The 26,793-nt window shown below is 37.0% G+C and overlaps 1 protein-coding gene across 2 annotated transcripts; it reads right to left on the bottom strand.

Annotated features, from left to right (window-relative positions):
• LOC146369800 (regulator of G-protein signaling 8-like) lies at positions 1-26,119 on the bottom strand. 2 transcript variants are annotated; one of them, XM_084910191.1, is made up of 5 exons: positions 25,836-26,119; positions 8,763-8,872; positions 7,080-7,141; positions 3,355-3,521; positions 1-2,766 (listed from the first exon to the last, which is right to left on the bottom strand). In XM_084910191.1, the coding sequence occupies exons 2-5, from the start codon at positions 8,861-8,863 to the stop codon at positions 2,572-2,574; spliced, it is 525 nt and encodes a 174-aa protein (XP_084766317.1). In that variant the 5' UTR covers positions 8,864-8,872; positions 25,836-26,119; the 3' UTR covers positions 1-2,571. The 2 variants fall into 2 exon arrangements, with proteins under 2 accessions (XP_084766317.1, XP_084766316.1); XM_084910190.1 differs by having other exon boundaries at positions 8,763-8,876; positions 25,836-26,110.
• Positions 26,120-26,793: the final 674 nt, after the last annotated feature.

A 26,793-nucleotide genomic window follows, 5' to 3' on the forward strand; every position in this document is an offset into this window, starting at 1 on the left:
TGCAGATTAACTTTTTTAATGCAAAAAGAAGAAGAGGGAGATTACATTCATGTGGAGCACAGTAACATACCATATATGGCAGTATGCTTTTTTTAGTCTTTATCTGTTTTCTGGCATTTCAAACAGGCTGGCCTATGTGGTACACATGCACTAAAGAAAATATTTACCACTCTTTAAGTGCTCAGGAAAGTTTTGCATTTAATTCATTTAAAGGATTGGTAGGTTAAGGAGCACATCTAATGCAGAAACACATCAAATGCTGAAGGAGCACACTGACATATTATAAATAAAGTTATCTGCAGTATTTGTTTAACATACTGTACATGTTTAAGAATATATAAACAGTAAATCTGAGTATTGCATCATGCAGAAAACTATTTTCAGCAAAGATTGGATGGAATTCAGTGGAAGAGTATCAGTAGGACGTTGTATTTCATTGTAACCTTGATGGAACGTCTGCTGTTTATGCTGCTTGTTTTGGTTAATTAGGTATCAATCCATTATAGAATGGAATTTAAATTACTCTTTAACTGTACTTGCAAACTTTTTTGCTAGTCGATAATCCGTAAAAAACTCATTACAGTTCAGTAACATATTTTAAACCAACCAAATCACCAGAAATGATGAAGGGAATCTCATTCGGGAATCTTTGACTGCCTAGACAGTTTTTATCATTTAGAACAGAAGTGAAAGCTAAACTCTGCCTGTTGAGCTGAGTGAAATGAGCTGACAGATTACCTGCAGTTTAAGATACACAGTATTATGCAATAACAACATCGAAGTGCAATTGATTATTTTGGCACAGTTTCAAATATTAAGTGGTCACTCACTTAGTTGTTCATTGTAAACACACAAACTACCACAGCAGGTATAATTACCTGCATACAACAGTGTCTATTTCACAGACAAGGTAAGACAAGTAGTGGCAGGGCTGAGCAATAAAGCAATAATGATAATTACCACAATATAGTTTCCTCAGTGATAAAATATATCAGAAATATTCATAAATCCAGTGAACTCTTGAAAAGAGAGAAAATAAAGCAGAGAGACCCTCTTCCCATTGAAAAAGACACCCTGCACAACATTTGTGCTGCTTGCTGTGACCCATGTTTTATTGTGATAGCACACTCTACTTGGCAGAGTAATATAATGAAAGCAAATAAGAAGGATGATGCAGGGCTGCAAAGTCCACAAAGAGAGGGTTGGGAGTAGATGCATAAGATGGAAAAGAACATACAACATGTAGGCCACCCAGTGACTTTTATATAACCTGTGCTGTTTATTATCCAGGAAAACTTTATTTATTAAATTATTAAATTATTATATAAATTTATTTCAACCAATGAGTACTTGAAATGTGTTGCTTAAACCAACACCTGGTTTCTATGTGTAATAACCATTCAGGTTAGGAACAGTTACTGGTTGTAATATATGTAAAAGAATGTGAACGGGCCACAACCAGACAAATCATTTATTTTGCTATGAAAATTCCTACAAATTTCTGACCAACTGCAATCACAGAGGTAAACAAAGGTGCGATCAAAGAAAGAAAGAAAGAAAGAAAGAAAGAAAATTCAGTTTTAAAAATAAAAATAATAATAACTCAGTTTTAGTTTGGCTAGAATCCGCACATCTCTTCCCAGCCTCTGCTTTTTGCAGATCAGTCCAAGTGGTCACATCATGACTACTTGGACTGGACAAGTCAAATTTGGGAAGTAGGCAGCTGGTGAGAAAAAATAGCGTTGGCAAGGCCAAAAAGCTTCAGATTCAGGTTGCAGAATGTTCACTGTTAGGATGTTGAAAATTCACAGTGCACAACCATAGTAATCAGTCACACACACACACACACACACACACACACACACACACACACACACACACACACACACACACACACACATAGATATGTTCTTGGTCATAATCCAACTACTTGCTGTGATATGAAGTTTGGTGTCTGGTCTCTCAAGTCTAAGGACCATTGTGAAATCACAGGTTCACAGTTGGTCACAACTGTACTTCCATGTAGTGATCAAGCAGTAACAATCCAGAGGTGCACATGGAGATTACCATAAAGGTTTCCTTTTGCTTTTAGAACTATTTGAACAACTCATTTGATTTCTTTATTGACTGTAAAGTTTCTTTACTACAGAAATGCATATATCAATTCAAACCACCACTTACCAGTCTCTATTTGAGTCTTTTATTTGAGTTTATAGCCTATAATCACATAGTGCATGACTGATATAAAAATAAATAACTTACATAGCTAAAGAACTAACAAAACATAGCAAATATTGTGATAACTATCATTATTGCATGATACTGTACTTTTCTTTTGATATTTCAGACAGATTGCTCAGCAAACCATTAGCTTATAATCATCCACACTCATTGTATTGTATATTGCAGTCCACAGAGACACGTTTTATCTAGAGGGATTGCATGCATGGAGCTGGTGTTGATAAAGGAAACAGTCAAGCAGGTCACCCCATCCTTGCAGATTCACAGTATTAAGAGATTTCAAAGGATAAATGATCTACAGTAAAGGTCCAGTATTATTGCCACTGTTTGTCAAACAGACCTTCGTTGTCCTCGCGCTTGTGCCCTGTTGACTATATCCTGGTACATCTTGGACCTGAGAAACCGTGGGTAGGAGTCTTTCTCCATGAGGCTGTAGATTTTACCTTGGACTTCATTGAGGCTGGTTGGGGTGGGATCCGCCAGGCTCTGCTTAGTCTTCTCCCTGGTACGGTAGTCAATGTTAATCTGCCAGGACAAAGAGAGGAAAGAATCATTTTGAAGATAAGAGTCATTTACTTTCATTAATGTAATAGTCAGTTTGTTAATTTGTCATAATAAATAATAAAATGTCCCCCTTAACTACATGCATGAACCTTCTCTGAGGTCTTCTTCTTTTCCTCCTGCCTGGCAGCTCCATATGCAACATCCTTTTCCCAAAATATGCACTATCCATACTCTCCAGTATATGTGCAACCAATCTTGGTCTTACCTCTCTTTGCCTACAAACTTTGTCTACAAACCACTCAACCTGAGTGGTCAGTCCCATCTTGGTCAGTCCCAGTGGACATCTTAGGATCTTCAGCTCTGCCACCTATAGTGCCAGCTTCTGTCTTTTTGTCAGTGACACTGCCAAACCATCATAGCAGGTCTCACTACCATCTTGTAAATCTTCCCTTTCAGTCTTGCTGCTATCCTTCCTTGTCATACATCACTATCCTGTTACCATGATAAGAATCTTTTAATTTCTTTTGACTGGGTTTATCATGGGTTTAAAGTAGTGAATCATGGGTTTAAAATTAATAGTCAAGTCTGTAGAAAACTGCATTAACTCACCTCTCTTGGTGCCTGAACCTCAACAAACTCCTTAAATATCTTGTTTGCTTTTGACACCAGCTTAGCTGAGCTCTTGATTTTTTTGTAGTCTTCACAGGCCATCCAAAACTCAATATTCTCATCACTGAATTCTGACTTAAGAAATGTCCGGAAAGCTGCCAGCCCATCTGAGAACAAAAAAAAAAAAAAAAGAATCAAAAAGTTAAAGAATGTAAAATATAAAAACACATAAGACTCACGTTTCTGTACAGCAGCTCATTTTACCCTTTATTATCCTTTGTTATACGCTGAACATAAGCAGGAAATTGTATTATAGTTACAACATAAATAAATCAGAACAAAATATTCCCACAAAGAGAACACATTTTTGTCAGCCAAGATAAGTGAGTAATTAATGTGCTCCCTGTTGACGTTATGAGAAGTGGGGCATGTTTTTCTATGTGCCTGTGTCATGCTGACATGTCATTTCCACCCTTTCTGCTGTTTACCTCTTAACACGGTGCAAAGCATGTTTTATGCAGCAATACTGTTTTGATTGGCCTCCAACAGCATATATGCTTACTGTGGTGCTTGAAAATTTGTAAACCCATTACAATTTTTTGTTCTTCTTACCAACAAAAGCATGAGGAAAAAAAATCGTAATTTTTTTTTTCCAAAAAAAAGGAGAACTCAATTAAACCAAATGAGACAAAAAGTATCACACTTCATTTATTTGAGGATGACTGACAGAAGAATATGAATATGTTTTCTGTATCATTTGGGACCTCGTTTATCACAAATGAGTGCGAGAACTGGAGCTAAACATTTCCAGTAACACTAAATCACTGTTGGATATCAAATTAATGGACGTTTTGCCATAGTTGTCTCTAAACAAGTATAGGATGATGTCAGGTTTTTGCACATGAACTGTTACGTTTAGGTCGTTTTGCAGATTTTTTGTGTTATTTGAAGGTTGTTTGTAGATAAATGAAAGAAAAATAAACCTGTTTTACGTTAAAGATACACGAGCAATCCACTTCTATGGCTATATAAGCACTAACAAGCACATAGGCACAATTCTAGGTTCCTGTTAGACACCATCACCAGACTTCTTACTCCTGCTCAATCTGGTTTTCCTACCATGACTGTGATTTTTTTTTTTTTTTTTTGCTGGTAAGGTCAATGGTATCAGATCACAGTTCAAGCCAGGAACCTTCCAATCTGCCCAAGTGTCTCAGCCCACCCCATTGTCTGAGTTTTATCCAATTTCCATGACAGATCTGCCAGATATAGTTTGCATATGTGCACTTCTTCATGCCCAATTGATATTCGTTGCAAATCTTTTAATGAGGTTCTACTTATCACCTCCACCTCCTGTCCATTATCAGCCTGTCTCTATCTTCTGTGTGCATGCCAGATTTCTTTAAAACAGTCACTATCATCCTTTTGCTTTAAAACCTCTCCCCAGATCCCACCATTTCAGACATTTACAGCCCATTTTGAAACCTCCATCAATTTGCTAAATCCTTAGGAAAGTTGTGGACCATAAGTTACATATTTCTCCTGTCCTAACCCTTTTAGACATCTCTGGTACAGAAACATTAATGTTTTTTTCCTCTCGGTATTTTTTCTCCTAATGCATAAAAAAAGGTATTGCTTGTTATTTTGTTCTAACAAGTCACATATTAGCTAACAGTGCCCACAGGTTGAATGCATCCAGATGAAATACACAGTATTCCTTTTAAAGCAAATTAAGGTTAATACCTTATTACAGGAACATCCAGCACTCTGTTCCTATTGATTTAACATCACTTATGTAATCCAAGTATGTGTGTATTTGTATTTACATTTTGTAGTGTGCTGCTCTAATGCTTGGTCAGTTGAAACAGGATGCACAGGTGCATCACGCTCCCTGTGTCTAGGGAAATCCTCTAGTTTTGCCTGGGAAACATTATTTTGTTGTGTGTCAAACTGATGTGTTATGTCATAACCTCAATTTTAATGAAGCTGTTCAAGTGAGTATGACTTTGCTTCATTCAAGACTACCATTTGTTAGCCTAGTGTTATGGAGTTCATCATGAACAAAACTGGGATGCAGCTGTTGCCACCCACCCTTTGGACTCCAACTCTTATTAATTTTTGCAAAAATCTTGTCCAAAACACGCTAATAACTACACGCATATTACTGACTTGTTAATATTTCAGTGTCTATTAACTGACAGCAATCTTAAAAGTGCAAGTAACACCGTGCAACAAGGATACATTGATTTGGATAGGACTTCAGTTTTGGTGTATGTATGAGAATTATGGTGTGTTTTAAAGTCTTGTTCTTTATTGTCTTTGCTGATGAAATGATGAGGAAACAACAGAGGGAAATATGTGTTTTTTAATCTGCCAGGTTTGTAACTGCTCATAAACCCTGGTATCTTTCACCTGGAAAAGCCCTAAATTGTACCGTATGTAAAGATGAATGAATTTCATATAATTGTACTAAGAACAGAATTCACAGACACCCAGCTAAAGCATTCACCTAGCATTTCAATTAAAAAACAAAAAAAGAGGGTAACTGTGGATTGACATTTAGTTAGCAAGGACACTAAAAATAAAGATGGTCCTGGGTGAACTTTAAAAAAGTGAAATGATACAATGATGGACACCCTAAACCTTTCCTGTAATAGAACTACTGGGATAATCACGTTATGGTTTTAGACATTCATCATTCACCCAATATCCAGCAGTTCAAGCTCACTCATGTTTGGTTATATTCATGTATAACAAAACAATGATTTTAATTATTTGAGACAATATTTGGCAGATTAATTGGCAAAAAAAGACAAACAAATACCTAGTTTTAACCTCATGTGTTTCTTTATCAAAAAACATTTTATAGTATTTCTCTCGCCTTGCTACAGATACTGACACATTATTGCCACAATCATTGGTCATATAACTGGACAGGTATACAGTGTTTTTATTACCATTTTTAGGGAAGCATATGTTGTAAATTGAGTGCTTGATCTATGTACATGTATGCATACGTACAATAAGGAAGACAAAGCTGTCAGCTCATCAAATGTTACTTGGGGTCAACAGTCCCGAAGGTATCATTAAACTCATCCAGTACTAGTTGACTGACCCAAGATTTTGAGTTGTTCCAGGAAACGTGGATAGGACCTCAAGCAGCCTAGATTAAACGTTCACTTCCTACAAACGACGATTAATTTCTATATCAGTAAAAAAAAAAAAAGGATTTGACCTTTGAGGTTCAGCAAGACACGAGCATCCTAATTGTAGGAGGAAAATGTTTGAATTTGATTTGAGTTGATCCGACTCTCGCCAAGTGAATGTGCCCTTTACTCTTTTAGTTTAGAGTTTTCTGTCAAAGACGCTACGTCACATGGCTTGTCAGCAGAAAATAAATCCATGACCCATTTGTGCAGACAGACGTGTGAGCTGTGAGTGCGTGCTGCTGTCTGTTTGGTCCAAGGGGAAGGTCAAAGACGAGGATGTGACTCATTATGTGGCACGGACTCTTAACAACAAAGAAATGACACACTTGCATAACATGGGCTTGAGAGGAGAACAGTAAAATTTGTTTTTCCTGAGGGAAAAAAAGGAAAGTATTAAAGAAACTGGAAGGGGCTCGTTTACTTCTGTATAAGGTGGCTTTCATTTTCTTGGGGCTGGCTATGAGTGTTCTGCGCAGTACGAACTGTTCCCACAGAAAATAGAAAGTGTTCACTTACACTTATGAGTGAGGAGGCTATCAAATGATTCAGACCATCGAACAACTTCATCGGTTGATAGTCTGATGGAGAGAAAGACAAAAAGAAGTGCCTCAGTTACATGCTAATCAACAACTATGCTTTAATGCATTTTGAGTCCCCTGCAGTGTTTTATATAAATTCTTGAATGGCAGCTGAGTTTAATGCATGATTAATTCCTCCTCATACTAATTCTTATTCTCAAGGCCATAAAATATTTCAAATAACAGGTTACTTTTAAAGATTGGAGGAGACAACAGAGCTACAATTAAATGATTAATGTCTTCCACAGCATGTGCATAGCAGTCTGAAATATTTTAAAACAATGCCACAAGTTACTTTAGTGAGGATGTGTTAGAACATCTGACAGTGTACCTTTTTTCCAACTGGCCAAAATAATATTTACTTGATTATTACTAGCCTAAGTGCAAAAAGGTCTATGTTAAACAGACAATTATGCTGTACAGTTTGCTCTGTCTGTGCTTTCGGCTCATACAGTTAATGACATTGAGAAAAGATTAAAAAAAAAAAAAGGGGTGTTTATATATATATATATATATATATGTGTGTATGTATATATATATATATATATATATATATGAAGATAAATATGGAACTCAATGTCCATTTATATGCAGCAACATGTAAGTAAGTAATCTATATATGATTAAGGGACTGTGTGTTTCATTGTCAAAAGAATAAAAATCATAAAAAGTGGCATGCAAGATTAAATTCAATGAAATACTTTGTAAGCAGATCTATAAAAGAGGACTTTTTAATTTCCACCATGAATCTGTATTTACATGCATTATGGTGAACCTGTACATATGAGTAACATGCACCTGACAAAAAAATTTCTTGGACATGCTTTAAAAAAACACTGGAAGGTTGGTTGGATCAATTCACACGGCTTGAAATGCCATCGCCTAACATACATTTAGAAGGTTACTGATCCAACATTAAAGTTTTGATGTAACCCCAAAGTACAGTAAGCTTGACTTCATAATATGTCATATGATATAATGTAATTTCGAGGCCGTAAACACAATTTGGAAATACCAAAAATGGTTATATTTAACATTATATAATATTATTATATTATTTTGATATATTACATGTCATTGTGGTGAAATTAAACTGACCAAAGACAATTTTATAAAATGCTATACATGCTATAAATTTCAGCCAGTTGATAGGTGGGTGCTAGGCATAGATAAGAATCAGACAGCTTCGAAGCCTAAAGGGCATTTGTTTGCCAACTTAGGTTGGGCAGACAAACAAACAGAATGGTTTAGTGCAGCAGTAACATTCATACAGTCATTACAGCGGGACATGCACCGCTGAAGTTATCTCCTCTAGTAAATGCCAAGGGTGATGCTTGCAAATATGTTATGACTTAGGACTTGCATTAATAATAATAACTATAATAATAAAAATAATACCTGTGTCATTCTCAGAATGTATAATACTTTTGTCGACATACTGCTCAAATGGAAAGCAATAAATTACATTCATATCACCTCAAATTAAAGGAACTCTTAAAGGCAACTTTTCCTTGAAAGGTCTGATAATTCTAATTATTTCACACAACAACAGGTCAAGCACAAAAATAATTTGTAGTCTTATAAAACCAGCACAGGAAGGCTTGTTTTCTGGCAAACTCACTTCAGACACCTGGCTGTGGTTTCGTGGGCTGGAGGCAGGAATTCTGAGAAGTCATTGTAGGAGTCAGATTTGTGGGACAGGCAGCCTAGTCTGGTCTTCATGGTGCAAATCTTGCTGAAAAAGAACACAGTATTTAATGGTTTTCAACAATTTTTTTTTAAATCATGAAAACTGACTTTTGCATCATTTTCCATATTGTCTTGGTACTTTGCAAGAGTTGCCACTTTATGTAACACTACCTGCATCAGGACTGAACCTGTGCTCCAAAATCATTCACAGCACTTTAACCACAACACACCTCCAACCTTCTCCACTGGACCCCCTCCCCCCGACCCCTTCTTGCTTTTCCCTGTGCCATGCTATTTATAATATACCAGAAACATCTCTGCTATCAAGAACCTTGCTCTTACATAGTTGCTGTTGCCAAGGTGGCTAATCATATGTTTTGTCTTTGCATAATTGGGCTGTTCCTTCAGATGATGTATTTATAAGTTCTCAAATGTTGATGGATGGCCTGCTGAATAAGCTGATCATAAAGAAACAAGATGCAGACCAACTGAATCCAAAAGACAGGACTAAACATGGACAACAGGTGCAACTCCATATGCAAAGAGCTGATTCCGTATGGCTCTGCCTCATTCAGAATGGAGCTCCAAACATCACTGATACCCAACTTCCCTTCCTGAGAAGGTGTTTTGGTGTGGCTGTATAATGCACGTGATGCAAAGTTTAAAATGATTTTCACAGAGTGTGAAAGGTAAAGATTTTTTTTCAATTTTTCTGATCATTTTACCTGCACTATAGATAATAAAACAAATAAAAAATGTATTTTTGCCGCTATTCTGCTCATCATCTTATTTATTACCATTAAACCAATCACAGTGATAGAACACCCACCCAATAGCTAGGCTTATTTGTGATTTCTCTATAAATGTATCATGTTTATAGTATTTAGATGACCATTCAACATGTGGGGAGTCTTTAAAAGCCCCACTGTGTATTAACACTCACCCCACCCCCATCGCCCACACCCAACCCCCAACAAAAGAAAAAAAACAGCATCTCTCATGGACCACACTGAAACAAACCATATCTCCATCTCTCATCACAGTCTGTCCTGTTTCATTTGTACACTGCTGCTGCCATGTACAATTTGTCACTGTTCTGCCTCTGGGACAGATGGGTCACTCCAGATGGGGCATGGTTATAAAGATGCTGTTTTTTAAAAGTAAGTCTATACGGATAGTCTCAATAAACTGTTATTAAGTCTCAGTGTTGTCATTAGTACTACTTACTTCCTTATGTAACTGTAAAATGCTACTGGTGTATCACTGTGTATTTAAATCCAGTGATGTCTGTCATCACTGAGGAAAAGACGTACCCTAACTAATAATTCTATGCTATATTTATTATATATTATATATTTGTGTAATTTGGCTTTCACCATGTCTTGATATTGTAGATCATTCATTAAATTTCAGATTTTAATTTTCATAAAATACTTAGTTTGCTAACTGGAAAAAAGCTAAACTAGTTATCTATCAGTTGTTATACATTACATGAACAAAGGTACTGAGCTACCTACACGTTACACCTAGAGAAGCTGCTCTGCCCTGGAAGCTCATACTACGAAGCTCCCAGCACACAGTTTTTGTCCTGATGTGAATGCCAAGAGGAGTTTTGGAGAAACATTGGTGACTTTATGTGGCTTTCTTTCTTGGTGACTGAGTTGTTGTGGTTGGTAAACACTTCCACTTCCACACATACATTTGAGCATAGAACACACAAATGGACTTATTGTTTGCAAATACAGACTCAGTGACTAGGTTCTTGATTCTATTCAACTGTGGCACCTTTGTGACTGAAAAACCTTGAATCCAAAGATAAAGAGGTGCGGAAAAGTATCATTGTCCCTACCGTCTTCGACATTTTACCAGATGACTGCATGACTTTTGTTTTATCTGTAATAAAAGCCAAATAAAGTCACTCTTTGTTTGTTTCCAGTCTTTCAGCTGATCCACGGTAAACAGCTGCTGACAGTAGCACGTATTTGGGTAAAGATTTGTCTTGTCCACTCACTTTGTTGCAGTGTTACATCTACAGGATGTTTGCTTGGCTTTGGTGATAGTCCTAGTATGTAAACATTTCCAGAGTGGGCTACTTTATTAGACACTGTTGAGCTTTAGAATGACTCAAGCAGCTTGTGTCTCCATCCTTCTTCCCATTGTAGTTGTCCATCCATCATAAAAAGCCATTATTTTGGATAATTATCCCAGTTTAGTGTCCCTTTTTCTTCGATGATATCAGTGCAGCAGAGGAGTTGGAGCACTGGATTGTTTTGATGTTTGGACCTTGAAGTGGGAACATTGCATGAAATGTACTGTTTATTAGCTGACCGAAATCCATTTGTTGGACATAATGGGCTTCATCCACCACATGAATTCCAAAGCTCTTTAAAATATCACTTTTTGTTCTCCGTCTATCCACTCCTGGGTGTTTTGAGGGGTTGCATGCATGTAAGAGATTGTACGTTCACTTATGTTTGGGCTGCACTAATGCAGAAGGTTTGTGGTATTGCTATTTAATGAAATTTGTTCAGCACTCTGCCATTAAGTGGAAGAGGTAAGCCAGTGAAGTAGATCTATGTTCACAGAGGAGAACATGAGGTTACAAAACAATCAATGAAACCTAGAAGATTGTGCACTGACAGATTTGTTTGGGTTTCAGTTAAGAGTTAATGCTCTGTCAAAAACCTTTTCTATTCATCAAACGTAAATCTAAATCAAGACTGTAGGCGGGTTGTTTCAGATGCACTGCAGATGTGATGCAGCTTGCCCCAGAAACGCCCAAGTTATATATCGGATGTTATATATAAAACAAATCCACTCAACTAGAAAGGCAGCTTATGTGTCATCTATATGAGTCATAATCTCAAGGTGCACTTAACACAAGGTATTATTGAAAATTCATTTTCAGAGAGGAAAGCTAAAATAATAGGCAGGGATATTTTAAACATGATAGACTATGTATAGACTTGTAGTTAACTAAAGATCACTAGTGAGGGCTGAGTTGTGCGTCAGTAGTTAGGGACATTATAAAAAAAGACTGATGTTAGAATGAAATAAATATAGCAATAACACCAGAAAGATTAAACTTTAAAATATCACATGACAAATTTGTAATGTCATTTTTTAAATCAAAATTGTCAAATTTAGTGGCTGTTAAGAAGCTTTTACACACAATTTCCCCCACAAGATGATGTAAAGCTTTAAACCTATTAACATCCACCAGATTGCTGCCGATTCCTCTGATGCAGTAGGAGCATTTGGTCCCATTAAGCTAAAGAAGGATAGTTTCAGATAGTTAAACATACTTCCCTTTAAGCTCTCTTACATGTGTTTTGGCCTTGCAGTTCTTCACTTGTAGGATTTTGATTTGGATCTGCCATATAGGTGAAGATTTCATAAGAGTTGATGTGTATATAAGCAACCAATCGAAATATATGAGGTTAAGTGTTCAATGATAATAGGATTGGTAAACTCCATCACCTGGACGGAAATGTACATGTGTCAAGTAGCTTTAAATCAGCTGTGGAACACGGAAACATAGATCTATACATTGCAGAAGGTGCTAACTTTTTTTTTTTTTTTTTTTTTATCACTGAAGTAATGTAATCACCAAATCCATTTACTTGTGTCTATGTTTGATTCAAACCCGTTTCAGTTCCAAGCTGAAATGAAAGCATAATGTATTTCTATTTAGTACTGTCTATTATTAAATTCAATTTGGGAATACTTATTCATATTCAGCAACATAGTCATTTCTATTCCATTTTAATTTTGACTTACATTATTAAAAAGCTTAGCTTTGTCTTATATTTTCTTGGCTTAAAAGAATAACCATACTTATATTCAGGCTGTTTCTATGAGATTAAAATCAAATGTTTTTCACATTTTATTTAGTTCTATTAGTGGCAGAGGGCGTGCACAGGCATTTAGGTGTGTGGAAACAGCAAAAGGTAATGCACAGGCTTTCCTACATGAATAATAAAACAATAGTGTTTATAAGCTCCTCTTCTACAAATATTATATTTGCAGCTGCTTCTTCAATAAATTTCAATAAATGCTGCAAGTAAACCCCAAATCCACTTGCTGCAGGTGCTGTAAAGTGAGATACCTTCTAGCCAACAGAGCAAAATTAGCACTGCAGTCGTGTTTGCAGTGATGAACTTTTCAAATGTAATAGCATGGCCTACTAGTAAATCACAAAAGTGTTGTTCCCTCAAACAGGTGATTAAAAAAAGGAAATGAGCGAACATCCTTAGGTGTCAATTAATAATAGTAGTAATTAATTAATAATAGTCTGTGAGTGAATTTTACAAAAGCAGTATAAGAGTGAGAAAACTGAGAAGGGTGCACTTAGCAGACATAAACAATGACGCAAAGCTGCAAGACTCACAACAAATCTCACTTAAAATGCTCTCCCAGAGAATGAAGACTAGTTAGAGAATTGATTGGGATTCATTCCATTTTAGTGGTGCACAAGAAACCAGATCAGCCAAGGTTAGAGCACAAATGGGGAGTGTCTACATTACTTATTTGCTACTTTACTTAACATAATTTGTAGTAACCAAGCTATGCTTTTAAACTGCACTTCCTGCAAAACAGTGCAGTCATTTAATCATCCCCTTTATGATCAGAGAAAATGAAAGGTTATTTCATGCAGAGTGCATAATATATTGAACATATTGCCTTTAGATCGCAATTAGTGATTTAAATTGAAACGCATCTGGTCATGAATTCATGTTTGGCAATAATACTCGAGCATTTAAATTTGAAATACTGGCACGTTAGGCATCAGCTTTCATCCATTAGAAACTATGCATTATAGTTAGATTTTGTTTGTGTGCCAGTGCCATTCTTTAGCAGGCAGAGGCCATCAAGTGAAATTGATAAGGAGAGACATTTATATATTGATAAGCTTGTTTGGTGAGCGACAAAATTGTCAGTATCATGGCAACAGATGCCCTCCTCCTGCTACTTTGTCTTTTCTCCCTGCCTCTTCTTCTTTGTTTAGACAAATCTGTATGTCCGTGGCTGTTGTGAGGTACATTCTTCATCTGCAGTATGATGCAGACACGTGCTGCTGCTACCGCTGAGCTATTTATAAAAACCCCTGACAAATCCGTGTAGTCAGGGGGAAGCAGTGCATGTTCTATTCAGCCATGCAGCAAGGCTGGCTCCTGGAGGAAGGAGGCTAAAAACAGCAACAGCGCTCGAATGCCTCGGATACACACAAGTACGCCTCGTGAATCTAAAAGTACAGGAAGCATCCGCTAGACTTCCAGTGTCTGAGTTCCCTGGTGGGGTTGGTGGATTAAGATGTTAAAATGTAGATCATGGAAGCTGCGTCTGTGTGTGTGCATGTATATGAATATTCTTTGATGTTACCTAACTTGGTGCAATGCAGGTTTTAAGACGTCTCTCCATGTCCTCATTTTTGCATGCTGACAAGAGACACTCTGCAGTTCTATACACTGTATGTGTGTAGTATCAGCTTTTAAACAAATCCTGTAAAAAGGGATTAGATTAATGTACATATAGCATATTCATCCCAAAATTTTCTACATGTCAGCATGCTGGTGTATACTGGTAAAATGCATTTATTTGGTGCTAAGGAGAGGGACCGTATTGATTAAAAAATTAATGTCGTACTATTCTATACACTGCATGACCGCGTAGGGTACATGTACAGGGCCCTGGTGAATATGTCGGCAGTGACGCTGCGTTGACGTTAAAAGCAGAGGGCATGCGTGTCAGGTCATCTCTCAAGTTAAGAGAAGATAATCTTATGCACAGGTCACATCCCTGCTCTTGTTCCTGTTGAGTGCCAGTAAAAATAGCAGCCTGTCAAGTTAAAGTTTTATACATTGCTCTTACATTTTCTTCCTACTTCCAAGCCCATCTCACAGCATACGTCATACTGTTTCGGCACTCTGTTTTGCTAAAAGACACTCACACTTTATTCCAACATTTATATGTTTCCCATTATTGTAAAGTTATTGTTTTCCACCATAGGTTTGTCTCTTCTTGATTGCCACTACTGCTATTCTGCTTCTACTTCTACTTTTAGAAGTACTCTAAAAATTGAAAATAAAAACTCTAGAAATCCTACAATACTGTGTCACCTCACCAAAGCCAGACATCCATCTAACAACCCATGCATCCATCCATACTCGACTGCTTATCCAACTAGGGTGTTGAATTTATCTGAAAGTGTGATCTCCATGTCTACCATCATGGACAGGTTACCAATGCCTAAAACTCTACCCTGAATATCAAATGTTTAGTCTAATTAAAAAAAAAAATCAAAGCTCATAATAAGAGCTAAGAGGATTAAAATAAGTAATTATTTTGAAAATATGTCTCATTTTGAAAATATATTTTCAAAATAGGCCAACACTTTAAATAAACTCTTTTAAAGTTTCTTTTAAATAAGAGCCTTAAAAGAAAAAAAAGACAATGATATGAGTTAATGTAAAATGTGTAACAACATTAACTCCCAATGCTTTGTAGAGCTCACATTGTGTGACATGTCATTCCAGTTCCAGTAAGAGCTGTCTATCTTGTCATTAAATTAAAGAAACAACCCTGAATATGTCACTGTCTAGGTCACATAATAATAATAATATTTAATAAATAAATAATAAATAATGAGGAACTGTTTTACTTTTAGCAGGGTGACTCAGCCTTCCCACTATTTGTTAGTATTATATAAAACCTTTTAAACCCCAGACCATGTTGGATGTCAGTAAAATGGTCTTGGTTTCTCTCTCACTCTCAAAAACCCCAGTAAACCTTATTATGAGGGGAACTCTTACACTGATTACTTAGGACATGAGACTTGTTAGGGTTGTTCCTGAGTGGTTCATGTGCCAAAATAACCAGCTGCTGTAGTTCTATTTTTATAAATTATATAATATGGACAGTTTTTGCTCCTCAGCTCAGTCTGTTGTGTATAGTCATGTTCATAATAGAGCCATCCTTTAAAAACAATGATTTTGCAGTGTCTGTAATACTGTCCTTAATAATCATCATAAAGAAAAGCATTTGAAAAATATATAGTTATTATTATATGCCTATTTAATATGATATTTTTATTACATAAACAATATATTATGCAATGTTACTTATGCTATTATTTTTTCACTCATAAAAATCTTAGTTCTTTGTCTCAGTATCACCACATCACAATATCATTCGAGTACTTCACATCCACACAGGAACTGGCATTCACACATCTTTTAATTAATGGATCTATGAGCTGCTTAATTACTCCACTCACTCACTGTCAGCCTTACACTCGCTCTTTTTCACGCACATTAAGGAAAGTGTACAGTTGCTTATGTTATCTCTGCAGAACCACTCATGCATCCTGGCTGATTTGCTTCTGTGGCACTGTGTCACCTTGATGTGCGGACCTCTCGCTCTTTAGAGAACAAGTCAAAAATACTCTTTAAGGAATCAGCAAGTTCTTCTGGACCAAGTATGGCAAGAAAAATCACACAGAATCTTTTTATGTACATACATTTAGTACATAGATAGAAGGAGAAATGCTACTGGAGTGCTAATATTATGCTTAAATTATTAGTGAAGAAACAACAAAATAAAGTATTTTCTTTTGTCATTCAAATCCCCAAAGTACTAGAAAACTCTCAAATCTTGGCTAGTCTGCTGCCAAATGTCACAATCAAAGTGCGATTGTTTGTCTAGCTCTACTCTCCATTCATTACATAAGCCTGTTTTTGCTGTTTTCGGGCTAATTAAGATGCACTGTGACTCAGATGACAAGTTATAAGGGTGACTGCTCTGCAGTTCAGCTTTGGCAAGTCCATCCATGTCCGTTCCCTCTCTGCTGCAAACTTGTCAGATTTGATACTTGAATCACAGGAGCACAGCTGTGGTCTTGCACTTGTGCCTTCGCCTGTGTGCATTTGTGTACACTTGGCCACTAGAGCGGAAAACCGACTGCCCACAGAAGTATGTGTCAGACCATCTGATGTGTTGCCACCTTTAGCAACAACAGAAAGAGAAATCATGGCCGATTTCCGTTTTATTACTGGTCTCAGGACAAGCCAATTCACAACATGCATTGCCCTGAAGAACTGTTAGCTGCCATTCTGTTCCAGAAATGTCTGCAGACTAGATTCTTTCTGTTGTCAGAATTGAAAGCCAGTTCAACAAAAAAATGAATAGGTGATAACCAAAGTGTTAAAGAGAAAATGAGGACTGTTTTCTGATATACAGTTAAGTCTATATATATGTTTGAACACTGAAAAAAGTTTTGTTTTTTTACCTGGTTACAGAAACATATTTGGCCTGGAGTTGATTTGAGGTGTGGTGTATATTTTGCTATGGACAGACAACATTCAGTCAAAGGAGGTCCCCATGCAGGTGAAGAAAGCCACCCTTAGGCTACAAAAATTGAGAGAAATTGCTACAATAGTAGGAGTGGCCAAATCTACAATTTGGTACATCCTGTGAAAGAATGAAAGCACTGGTGAACTCGGCAACGCAAAAAGACCTGGATGTCCACAGAAGACAACAGTGGTGAATGATCACAGAAGTGAACAACACTCTGAAGGAGTATCTACCAAGTCTACCATAAAGAAAAGATGGCATGAAAGTAAATACAGAGAGTTCACTGCAAGGTGCAAGTCACTCATAAGCCTCAAGAATAGAAAGGCTAGATTGGACTTTGCTAAAAATATCTAAAAAAACAAACAAAAAAACAAACAGCACAGTTCTGGGAAACCATTGTTTGGAAAGATGAAACCAAGATCAACCTCTACCAGAATGATGGAAAGTATGGAGAGGGCGTGGAACAGCTCATGGTCTAAAGTAGGGCTGGGTATCGTCACTGATTTCTAGAATCGATTCAATTCCGATTCACAAGGTCCCGAATCGATTTGATCCACGATTCAATTTAATTCGATTTGAATTTGGGAAATTTTGACAGCCAGAAATATTATAATTCAGATCAGAACATTTACATATTTTTGTATCTATAAAAAGGAAGCTGACACACGCAAGACTTTATCAAAGGTGTAAGCATCACAGCAGATGCCTTTGTGTCAAAGTAGCTGAGGATAAAACACAGAAAAACATGAAGGCGATTTTCCTGGCCTGGGATTTTATAAAAATATTCTGCAGTAGATCAAAAACGAAAGAAAACCATTAATCAACACATGAACATTACCTCTGAAGTTACAGCGGTTTTATTAGAGACACGGCTAAGTGTTTTGCATTTTGCATAATTTTAAAAAGTTTAAATTTGTTCAGTATTGAACGGCAGAAATTAGGTTTTCTTTTCGGAAGTATATAAAACGAAAAAAAAAACCGTCGGCCAACAGCGCTGTAAACAACGTAGACTTGTGCGTAACAAGCAAGCGAATAATGAAGAAAACAGATTTTTAGACGGGAAACTGTTCTTGAAGTACAGAGAGAGAGAGAGAGAGAGCGAGAGAGAGCGAGAGAGAGCGAGAGAGCTGTGCATTGTGGTTGAAGCAAAACAGTAAAAGTCAGAGTGAATACATGACGATGTTTATGTGAAGCGTAGTTTGGATCTTCTTTTGCTGCTGGTTCGGTCAATATTGTTTGGAGAGACATCAAACTAACAGCTTTAGAATCAGCGCATAAAGGGAACACAAAGCGCGGACCCGCCAACAGATCAGAATCAGCGAGCTGTCGGCTTTCAGCCCCGACTGTGAGAAAGGCGACATCTAACTGATTCTGATCCGCGGGTTTTGTCTTTGTGCAGAATCCGTGTTCCTGCTCTCATTTACTGTCTTAGCTGTTTGGTGGTTGTTGACATTTTGTGAGATTTCACCAGAGATTCTGGCATTTCGGACAAAATAAATTTATATTAAAAAATCGATTCAGGATTTTAATGAATCGATTTTACGTTATCCAAGCCAGAATCGATTTTAATCGATAAATCGATTATAAAAACCCACCCCTAGTCTAAAGCATATCACGTCATCTGTAAAACACGGTGGAGGCAGTGTGATGGCTTGGACGTGCACTGTGACACTAGTGTTTATTGATAATGTGATAAAGGACAGAAGCAACCGATGGACAATGTAAAGTGCAAAGAAGTGGAATATTATTGAATGCCCAATTTAGTCACATGATCTTAATCCAACTGAGCATGCATTTTACTTCTTGAAGACTAAACTTCACACATAAAGACCACAAACAAACAGCAGCTGCGGTGAAGGCCTGGCCGAGTATTAAAAAGGAGGAAACCCAGCATCTGGTGACATCCATGAGCTTAAGACTTGCCAGCAAAAGTGTTCAACCAAGCATTATAAATGGCCAATTTATTTTCAGTTATTTAATTTGTTTTTTTGTTCACATGAATGCTGAATGCTGTTTACAGTAAAGTCTTTTGGATTTAAGGCAGTGTTTCCCACTGTAATTGCATTGTATTGCACTGTGGCATGCTTTTATGCATAACAGCAACTCGAAATGTAGAGGGAACGTAGAGAGGTTGTACAATGGTAAATTAATGAATGAATGAATTGTGAAGGATAGAAGAAAAAAAAATATTAAAATACTACAGCAAGTAACTGGGTAGCTGTGTGGACAGCACTAAAAGAGCAGCACAGAAAATGCTCTGCAGTAGAAACGGTTCTAAGAAAAAGCATGAGAAAATACAAAACAAAACAGGGACAGATGTAAGCAATCCAATGGGCCAAACATACATTTATAAAATCTGGTTTAATTGTTTTGGGTCCATTTTTCTGATTCTTTTTCTTTCTATTGGATTCATCATTTTATTATAACTTATTCTATTTATGACTGATAACTTAGACATCGCCATAAAAATGAATGGGTCTATATATAGTCACACCCATAAGTTAAAGTTGCATGTACAGTTGTGTTGATATGTAGCGAACCTTGATGTTGTTGCAAAATCAGCAAAAAATGAAAGAAATCCTATTATTTTTTCTTGGTTTGTCAAATAGCTTTAAAACTACAATTATCTGCCCTCTTTTGTGCCTTAAAAAATGTCATATTATTGTTATTATTATTCTTTCCCTCCATTTAGAACTTTGTAGTCATGGACTTCTCAAGTTCATTACATTTTCCATCTCAGAAGCAACATTCTAAAAGCAATAATGAGTTCTAAAACTACTCTCAGGTTGCCGACCCCTGACCTAGGTGCTTATTATGGGTTCATTAAGTTGATTAAGCTCATGGTAAAGCAACCTTATGATTAACAATAAACTTAATCAGATACATTAATAAACCAACTGCAGAGTTCGGTGATACTTTTCTTTGGCAATGTTTTGCTTTATAAGTACAGCTATTAAATATTTTGCATTACATATACAATATTACACACATACAGACACACAGACACTTTCATGCTTTTTTATACCAAAGTCAACCCCAGCAACAGCTGATGATTAGTTTTCTAAAATTTTCATTTAGTTAATCATGTTCCATAACGCCACAGTTCCTCAGTCCGCCGAGGCCTGCCATGAGAACACCTGAGCTCATTACTCACTTCACGAGTCAACCCGGGGTAAGAACTGCCCAGGGGCTTTTCAGTACATAACACTCTGTTACTATTTTCATCTTCCTTTTACTCAAAAAAGTACATTCATGTACGGTCAGATTATTGTCACTTCCCTGCTGCAGGCTTCTCTTTTTTAGTTTATTGTGTAGAAACATAATCTGTGTTCACTTCACAAGCTCCAGCAGATTATAACTTAATCTCAGACAGAATACAAATGTACAGCACTGACCATTTAAGGGCACAGAACATTATCTGTTATTGCAGTTAGTTTGGGATCCTGAAAAAAAAGACCCATCTGTTCTATGAGTGCTACTACGCTTTTCATGTCAAGCGAATATATAATGACACGCACAATTTTGGTCACCCACAGTTTGGTCGAAAGTTCATTGGCTGTGAGTATATATGTAAAGGCTGACCTGAGCAGCACTGCTCTTTTATTTCCATCTTTTACAGTTTCAAAGTAACAAAGAAGGAAAATTGCTTGAAGCAAATGTTTGGGCACACTGCATGGTCTGTACTTAGTAACCGTCCCCCTCACCCCCAGCAAGTATCACAGCTTGTAAACAGTTTTTGTAACAGCCAAGAGTTCTTCTTGTCCGGGGGAATGTTAACCCAGTTTTCCTGAAAAGTGCTAGTTATGTGAGGATTTTTGGGCCATCTTGCATGCACTGACCTTTAAAGGTCTATTTTCAGATTTTCAAATCTGATGTGTGGTGTATTGCAAATTAGAGGCTTAGAGAGTTTTGGCACCCCTTTTTGCAAACATACTTTTGCTTTTTGCTGCTGAAATATACTCTATTTAAATACCTTCCTTTACAGAACTTGTTTGCAAAATGGAACAAGCTTGTTTAGAACTTTACTTGATAGTTCCTAATTTTGTGGCGAGAATGCACAAAGCCTTGATATTTTTCCAAATGTGGCTGAGTGATGGACCAGAACACCACCAGCCTGGACTCTCATAAGCTCTTTTACAGTTAACTGGAGAAGCAGTTCTCCAGAAAAGATCTCTCTGTCTTCTGAATCTCCAACCTTGACACCCGTGGGTACTGCTCACTGCTATGTCTTCATTACATTATCAGCTGAGGAAAGGGCTGACTAAAAAGGTTTTACTATCATTGTATAGCCTTATGTCTTTTGGAGTCCAATTCTTACTTAACCTATACAACAAAGAAATTAGAACAGTGGGGTTGCTGATTTCAGTTATAAGCACTTCAATGGCATGCCATTCTTTATTTCTTTGTTTATTTTTTTTAATTTTATAGGACTCTACATGCACTTTTAATGTTTTATGTTGGCAGCTGAAATTAATGTTATGGACTGTCATCACTGAGTTAGATAAAGGCTTCAAAAAAGATGTCTGAATGTGGTTCAAAGATGGCTGCAGGAGCTGCAAGACCAACTTGTAGAAAGACTTAGTTTGGACCGAGGAGAAACGGAGCTGTTCTTTTGGACCAATATTAGAAATTTAGATGATTCATTGTATTATGCACGTTGGAAATAAAGACAGTGATTTAGATTGAACAGTCAAATTCTTATTTTTCTATTCCCCTTAAAAAATAAAGTTCCAAGAAGAAAGATGAAGATTCTTGAAAGTTACAAAGAAAGAAGTGAATGTAATGTAATATGAAAACACTGAAAATGATTAAAAAGACAATTATTGGTGTGGGTGTCCTACCATCCTTGCTCAAACAAACATATTAGATATATAGTATGATAGATTGATATTTTGGGGGACTCATCACAGGAACCCTCTTTGGTGTCTCCTAATTTCAAAATTACTCATGTACACTTGTCACCACTTTTGTGCATCAATATGATCAACTTCTAAAGACCTAAACTAAAATATTGAGGAGCATTATAATTTCCTTAGCCCAGAATTAGAACAGTGCAGTTCATTGAAGCAGTTTGCTGCTCTGAGGGATAATTCATTCAGATTTTGATGCTACTGTAGCAAAAGCATTTTGACTGGTGTACATTGGCTATCAGGGATAATGTGAATAGTTAAAGCGGCACTAATGGTTTTGTCCACCTGGGTGCTTATTATGTGTTCATTAAGTTGATTAAGCTCATGGTAAATCAACCTTATGATTAACAATAAACTTAATCAGCTACATTAATAAACCAACTGCAGAGTTTGGTGATACTTTTCTTTGGCAATGTTTTGCTTTATAAGTACAGCTATTAAATATTTTGTATTACATATACAATATTACACACATACAGACACACAGACACTTTCATGCTTTTTTATACCAAAGTCGACCCCAGCAACAGCTGATGATTAGTTTTCTGTCAAAGCATTGCTGATCTTGAAATTTTAGATATTCACACTGACTGTGATAACCTGGTATGCCTCTTGAAATCCTTACATTCTGTGCTTTAATAATGTGTTACACATCTTTGCTTTCACCTCCCACAGTTCTCAAGTGACCACCGGGAGCCCTTACCACTGTCACTCACCTCGGGTGTAAAGGGAGGGCGAACAAGGCTGCCCAGTCGTTGGCCAAGTATTTATCTCAGAGCTACGTCAGATTACACTCAAGTAAATCTGCTTGTCACTGGCTGCACAGAACTATTAAAAGCACACGCATGTTTAGGATGATAAGGGCACGGCAATGACTTGCATTAGCTTGTGGAGAACATTTTGCTTAGTGATAAAATTAGAGCTTGTCATCTCCTGTGGGCTAAATCTGAAAATGATGAGATGTGACTAGACTGAATGAGTTTTTTTTTTCTTCTGTTTTTTTCCCCCTGTGTCTTTTTTCTCACAGTAGGCTAGTCTAGTGTTTTGTGTTTTGTCTTGCTTTACCTGGGTTCATTGGCCTAAGTGTCAAAACGCTTTGTTCGGTTAACTGCTCACTACTACAGGCTGTAAGCGTGTCTCTTTTTCTCAGCCCCCCTTCAGTCATTTTTGTAATCAGTTTGTTACAGAGACTTATTTTGAATTGCAGAAAATCTGATTCACTCCTAGGCCTCATATTGTGTCTACTAAAAGCATTTCATTTCAGCAGGATTTAAAACTGTGTTTCATACAAATGTAACAAGAATACGCCGACTTCCATTGCTGAGCTACAGTGGTGCACTTGTGGTGACAATGCTAATTTTAAAAAATATGTGATTTTCTTCAATCTTTTAAAAAAGATTGCAGTACAACAGAACTGTTAACATGTTCTGCAAAATGCATTATGGTGATTGTACTTTATTTGTAGAGGCAATGTCAGACAATCATACAATAACATAAAACTAATGTGTTAAGTCAAATAATCTTTTATGGGAAATGTAATGCCAAGGGATTAGGCCTTTTTTTTCTTCTTTTTTTGTGACAACTGGCAGCTGGGACAGGCACAGAACATGAGGACAGAGAGCAAAGAGAATGAAACGTGACAGAAGTCCCTCACTGGAATTGAACTGGGTACATTGCATAATGCTCACCTTAAATCACTGGTGCACAGGGACACAATTCTGGCATATGCTTTATCGACACAACAGTGTTGTACAAATACGAATACATTGATTAGTGTGTAATAAAATCTTCCCAAAAAACTTCTTCATCCTCATACACTTGAAAATAATCCATTAAAAATACCTAAGAGCAGGCATTTGTGGAAGCCACCATGTTGCCCCGCCCATCAGTGACTGCAATACAGTGATGGGCACTGGAACTCTGTCTAATCACATTGTATCCAAATAACAACAGACTGGACACATACTGTAAGTAGTTCTTATAGGCATTTGTGTGGCATGAAGGCAAATTTTAATTCATGCCTGCACTTTCTGACTCAGGATATGAAGGCTCATACCTATGATGAATTGGAACCTCTTCTCAAATGATGAAACAACGAAGCAAAAACGTGAAGCCAGAGGATCTACATAAAGCATTATCCTCTTCCTTCTCATCTGAAACTTCATATCCTGAACTGAATGCAGGACTCATAAAAACATGCATAAACGTACTCATTTATTATTACTGTCAAAATTAGGTATTGTCAGCAGATTAGACATGTGACCCACCTGTCACTGAACAGCTGACAAGGACAAAAAAGACAAAACAAAACAGAACAACAACAGCAACTGGTTATAAGCTAACGTGTTAGCTAATTTTAGCCAGTGTGCTAAAAATCAGTTTTTCCCTCTGATAAACAGTTTCATTACATTCTCACGTAGTATGTAAATTATTAGTTAAGTGTTCCTTCAAGAACATTAACAACAAAGTTTCACTAACTAAGGGTAACAGAATCTCCTTCCCCACCCAACATATTGACACTGCAAACATACTGATACATTGCAAACATAGTGGCCTACAGCCACTACAGAAAAACTGGAGGCAGAGTTGATTGTCCTACACCGGCCACTAGGATAATGCACTTTAGTTAGGAGCAATAAGCTAACAGAATTCAGTTGACTGCAATTTGCAATACACTGACATCTTTTGGTGAGATTTTACACAGTGTACCTTTACTACTATTACTACTGCCCAAAAAACACTCACGGTAGCATCGGTAAAACTGACTAATCTAAACTTTACTAGTGCTGTCAGCGTTAATCTCGTTAAAATAACGTTAAATTGTTTGCCCCATTCCCAACAAACTGCATGTGTTTGCAAATTTTTCAGTGACATTTTGCACATTTTTTGATTGAAATGACTAAATGCATTTCTACTGGGGGTTAATGTTCTTTTTTTTTGTTTTTTTTACTTTGCCCATCCAGAGTCTAGAACCACCACTGACAGGATGTGAAGCCTCCCTTCCAATGTAGAGATCCTACTATTAAAAAAGATTATCAGTATGACTCTCAGAAAATAGGGTTTCCTTGTCAAGTACAAGTAAAAATGGCTAAAGGTTCACAGAGGAAAGTGATAGAAATTTAAAAAAAAAAGTCATTCCATATTTTAGGGGGAATTGACCCTTTGTTAATAAAATCAATGGCTGAAAAAAGGTAATAAGGATTAAAAGGAGTTTAGGAAGGTTTGGGATGCAACCTCACCCTCAGATGCCAATTGTGTAGACTTCAAAACCCTTCTCCGTTATTGATAGCAGTGCTGAGTGACATTTACTGGACTGAAAAGCCCTCAGAGGAACCAGAATCAAGGGAGGGAAAGTGGGAGGGTGTGAACTGATTTTCAGGAGTGCTTACAGGAAACGGAATTGAAAGCATGTGAAAATAAGAAAACACTTAGGAAGACATTTAGACTGGCAGTGTACACAAACACTCCTTAAAATTAGCTGCATGACACTGATGTTCAAAACTTCAATTACTCTCCTATAATAGTTTCATTAGTGTTTCCAATATTAGCCCCAAAGACGTCATATCACTTAGTCAACAGTGTTTTCCCTGATTTACTAGTAAGCCTCCATTCAAAGCTACACATAATAATCCGTGCTGTGAACCATCAAGAATAACAAAGACCTACATAATGCCTGGAGCTCGGTGTCTACAACAGAATTACATAACACTCTGTCACCCAATAAATTAATATGGATCCTTTACCTTGAGTCCGGTGTGAGAGAGCAGCTGGACTCTTTCTCCCCCTCTTTTTTATCACTGCCTATCCCCAACGTGCCTTTTGGCTGAACGCAGCCTCCGTCTAGCCAATGCTGTTGTGTATTTGCGTGAAACTGTACTGCTCAGCACTGAAGATATCTAGTGTTTCTGATGCCAGTGAGTGGGAGCTACATGCGGCATGCTCATTGGTGTGAAATTGTGAGGTGGGGGGGAGAGAGCAGCTGAGATGGATGGAGGCAGAGAGTGGGGCTGGAAACAGAGAGAGAGTTTTAGGGGAGGAGAGCTTTGTTTTCATGGGGAAATCTCCAAGGACAGCCCAGAGCACATCTGTGGAGAGGAGAGGTGCTGTTCAGTGATGTCAGTGAGGTTGCGTTTGAAAAGATGGGAACGTAAATGTAGCGCAGGAATACAGCTGTGGGTGGCTACTGATGCCTAAGGTTGACTACCCAAAATTCTCAAGAGGAAACTAAAACTATTTGTTTGAAATTAACACTCTAAGAACTGTTGAAATTGGTTTGATTGTGAGGTATTTTAGGACATTAGGGTGATAGCAACAGAAGTCATTTATTTATTTATTTATTTTTTTGTAATTTTCTTACAGTTTTCTCTCACTTTTTCTGGCCAGGAAACTGCATATGAAATTCAACCATTTTAATCTAGTGTTTAATACTTGACTAAGCCTCTGTGATTAATAAAGCATTTTGATGCTGATTTACATGATCAGCATAAAAGACAATCACTTCAATGTCCGTCCTCTGGATCACTAGATGCTGTGAATCCGAACGAACTAAAATAAATAAATAAAGATTACGTAACCCAAAACCTAGTGTACACTCAGGCAAACTGGAACAATGATGATAACATGATTTGGTACTCAACAAAAGCCCAGTTATCTTGCAGCAGCTTTTATTTATCTTTGTGTATGTGCAATTTTGGATAAAAC

Source organism: Perissodus microlepis, chromosome 17, assembly GCF_051167445.1.
Source record: "Perissodus microlepis isolate ML-2025 ecotype Zambia chromosome 17, ASM5116744v1, whole genome shotgun sequence".
Classification (NCBI taxonomy): domain Eukaryota; kingdom Metazoa; phylum Chordata; class Actinopteri; order Cichliformes; family Cichlidae; genus Perissodus; species Perissodus microlepis.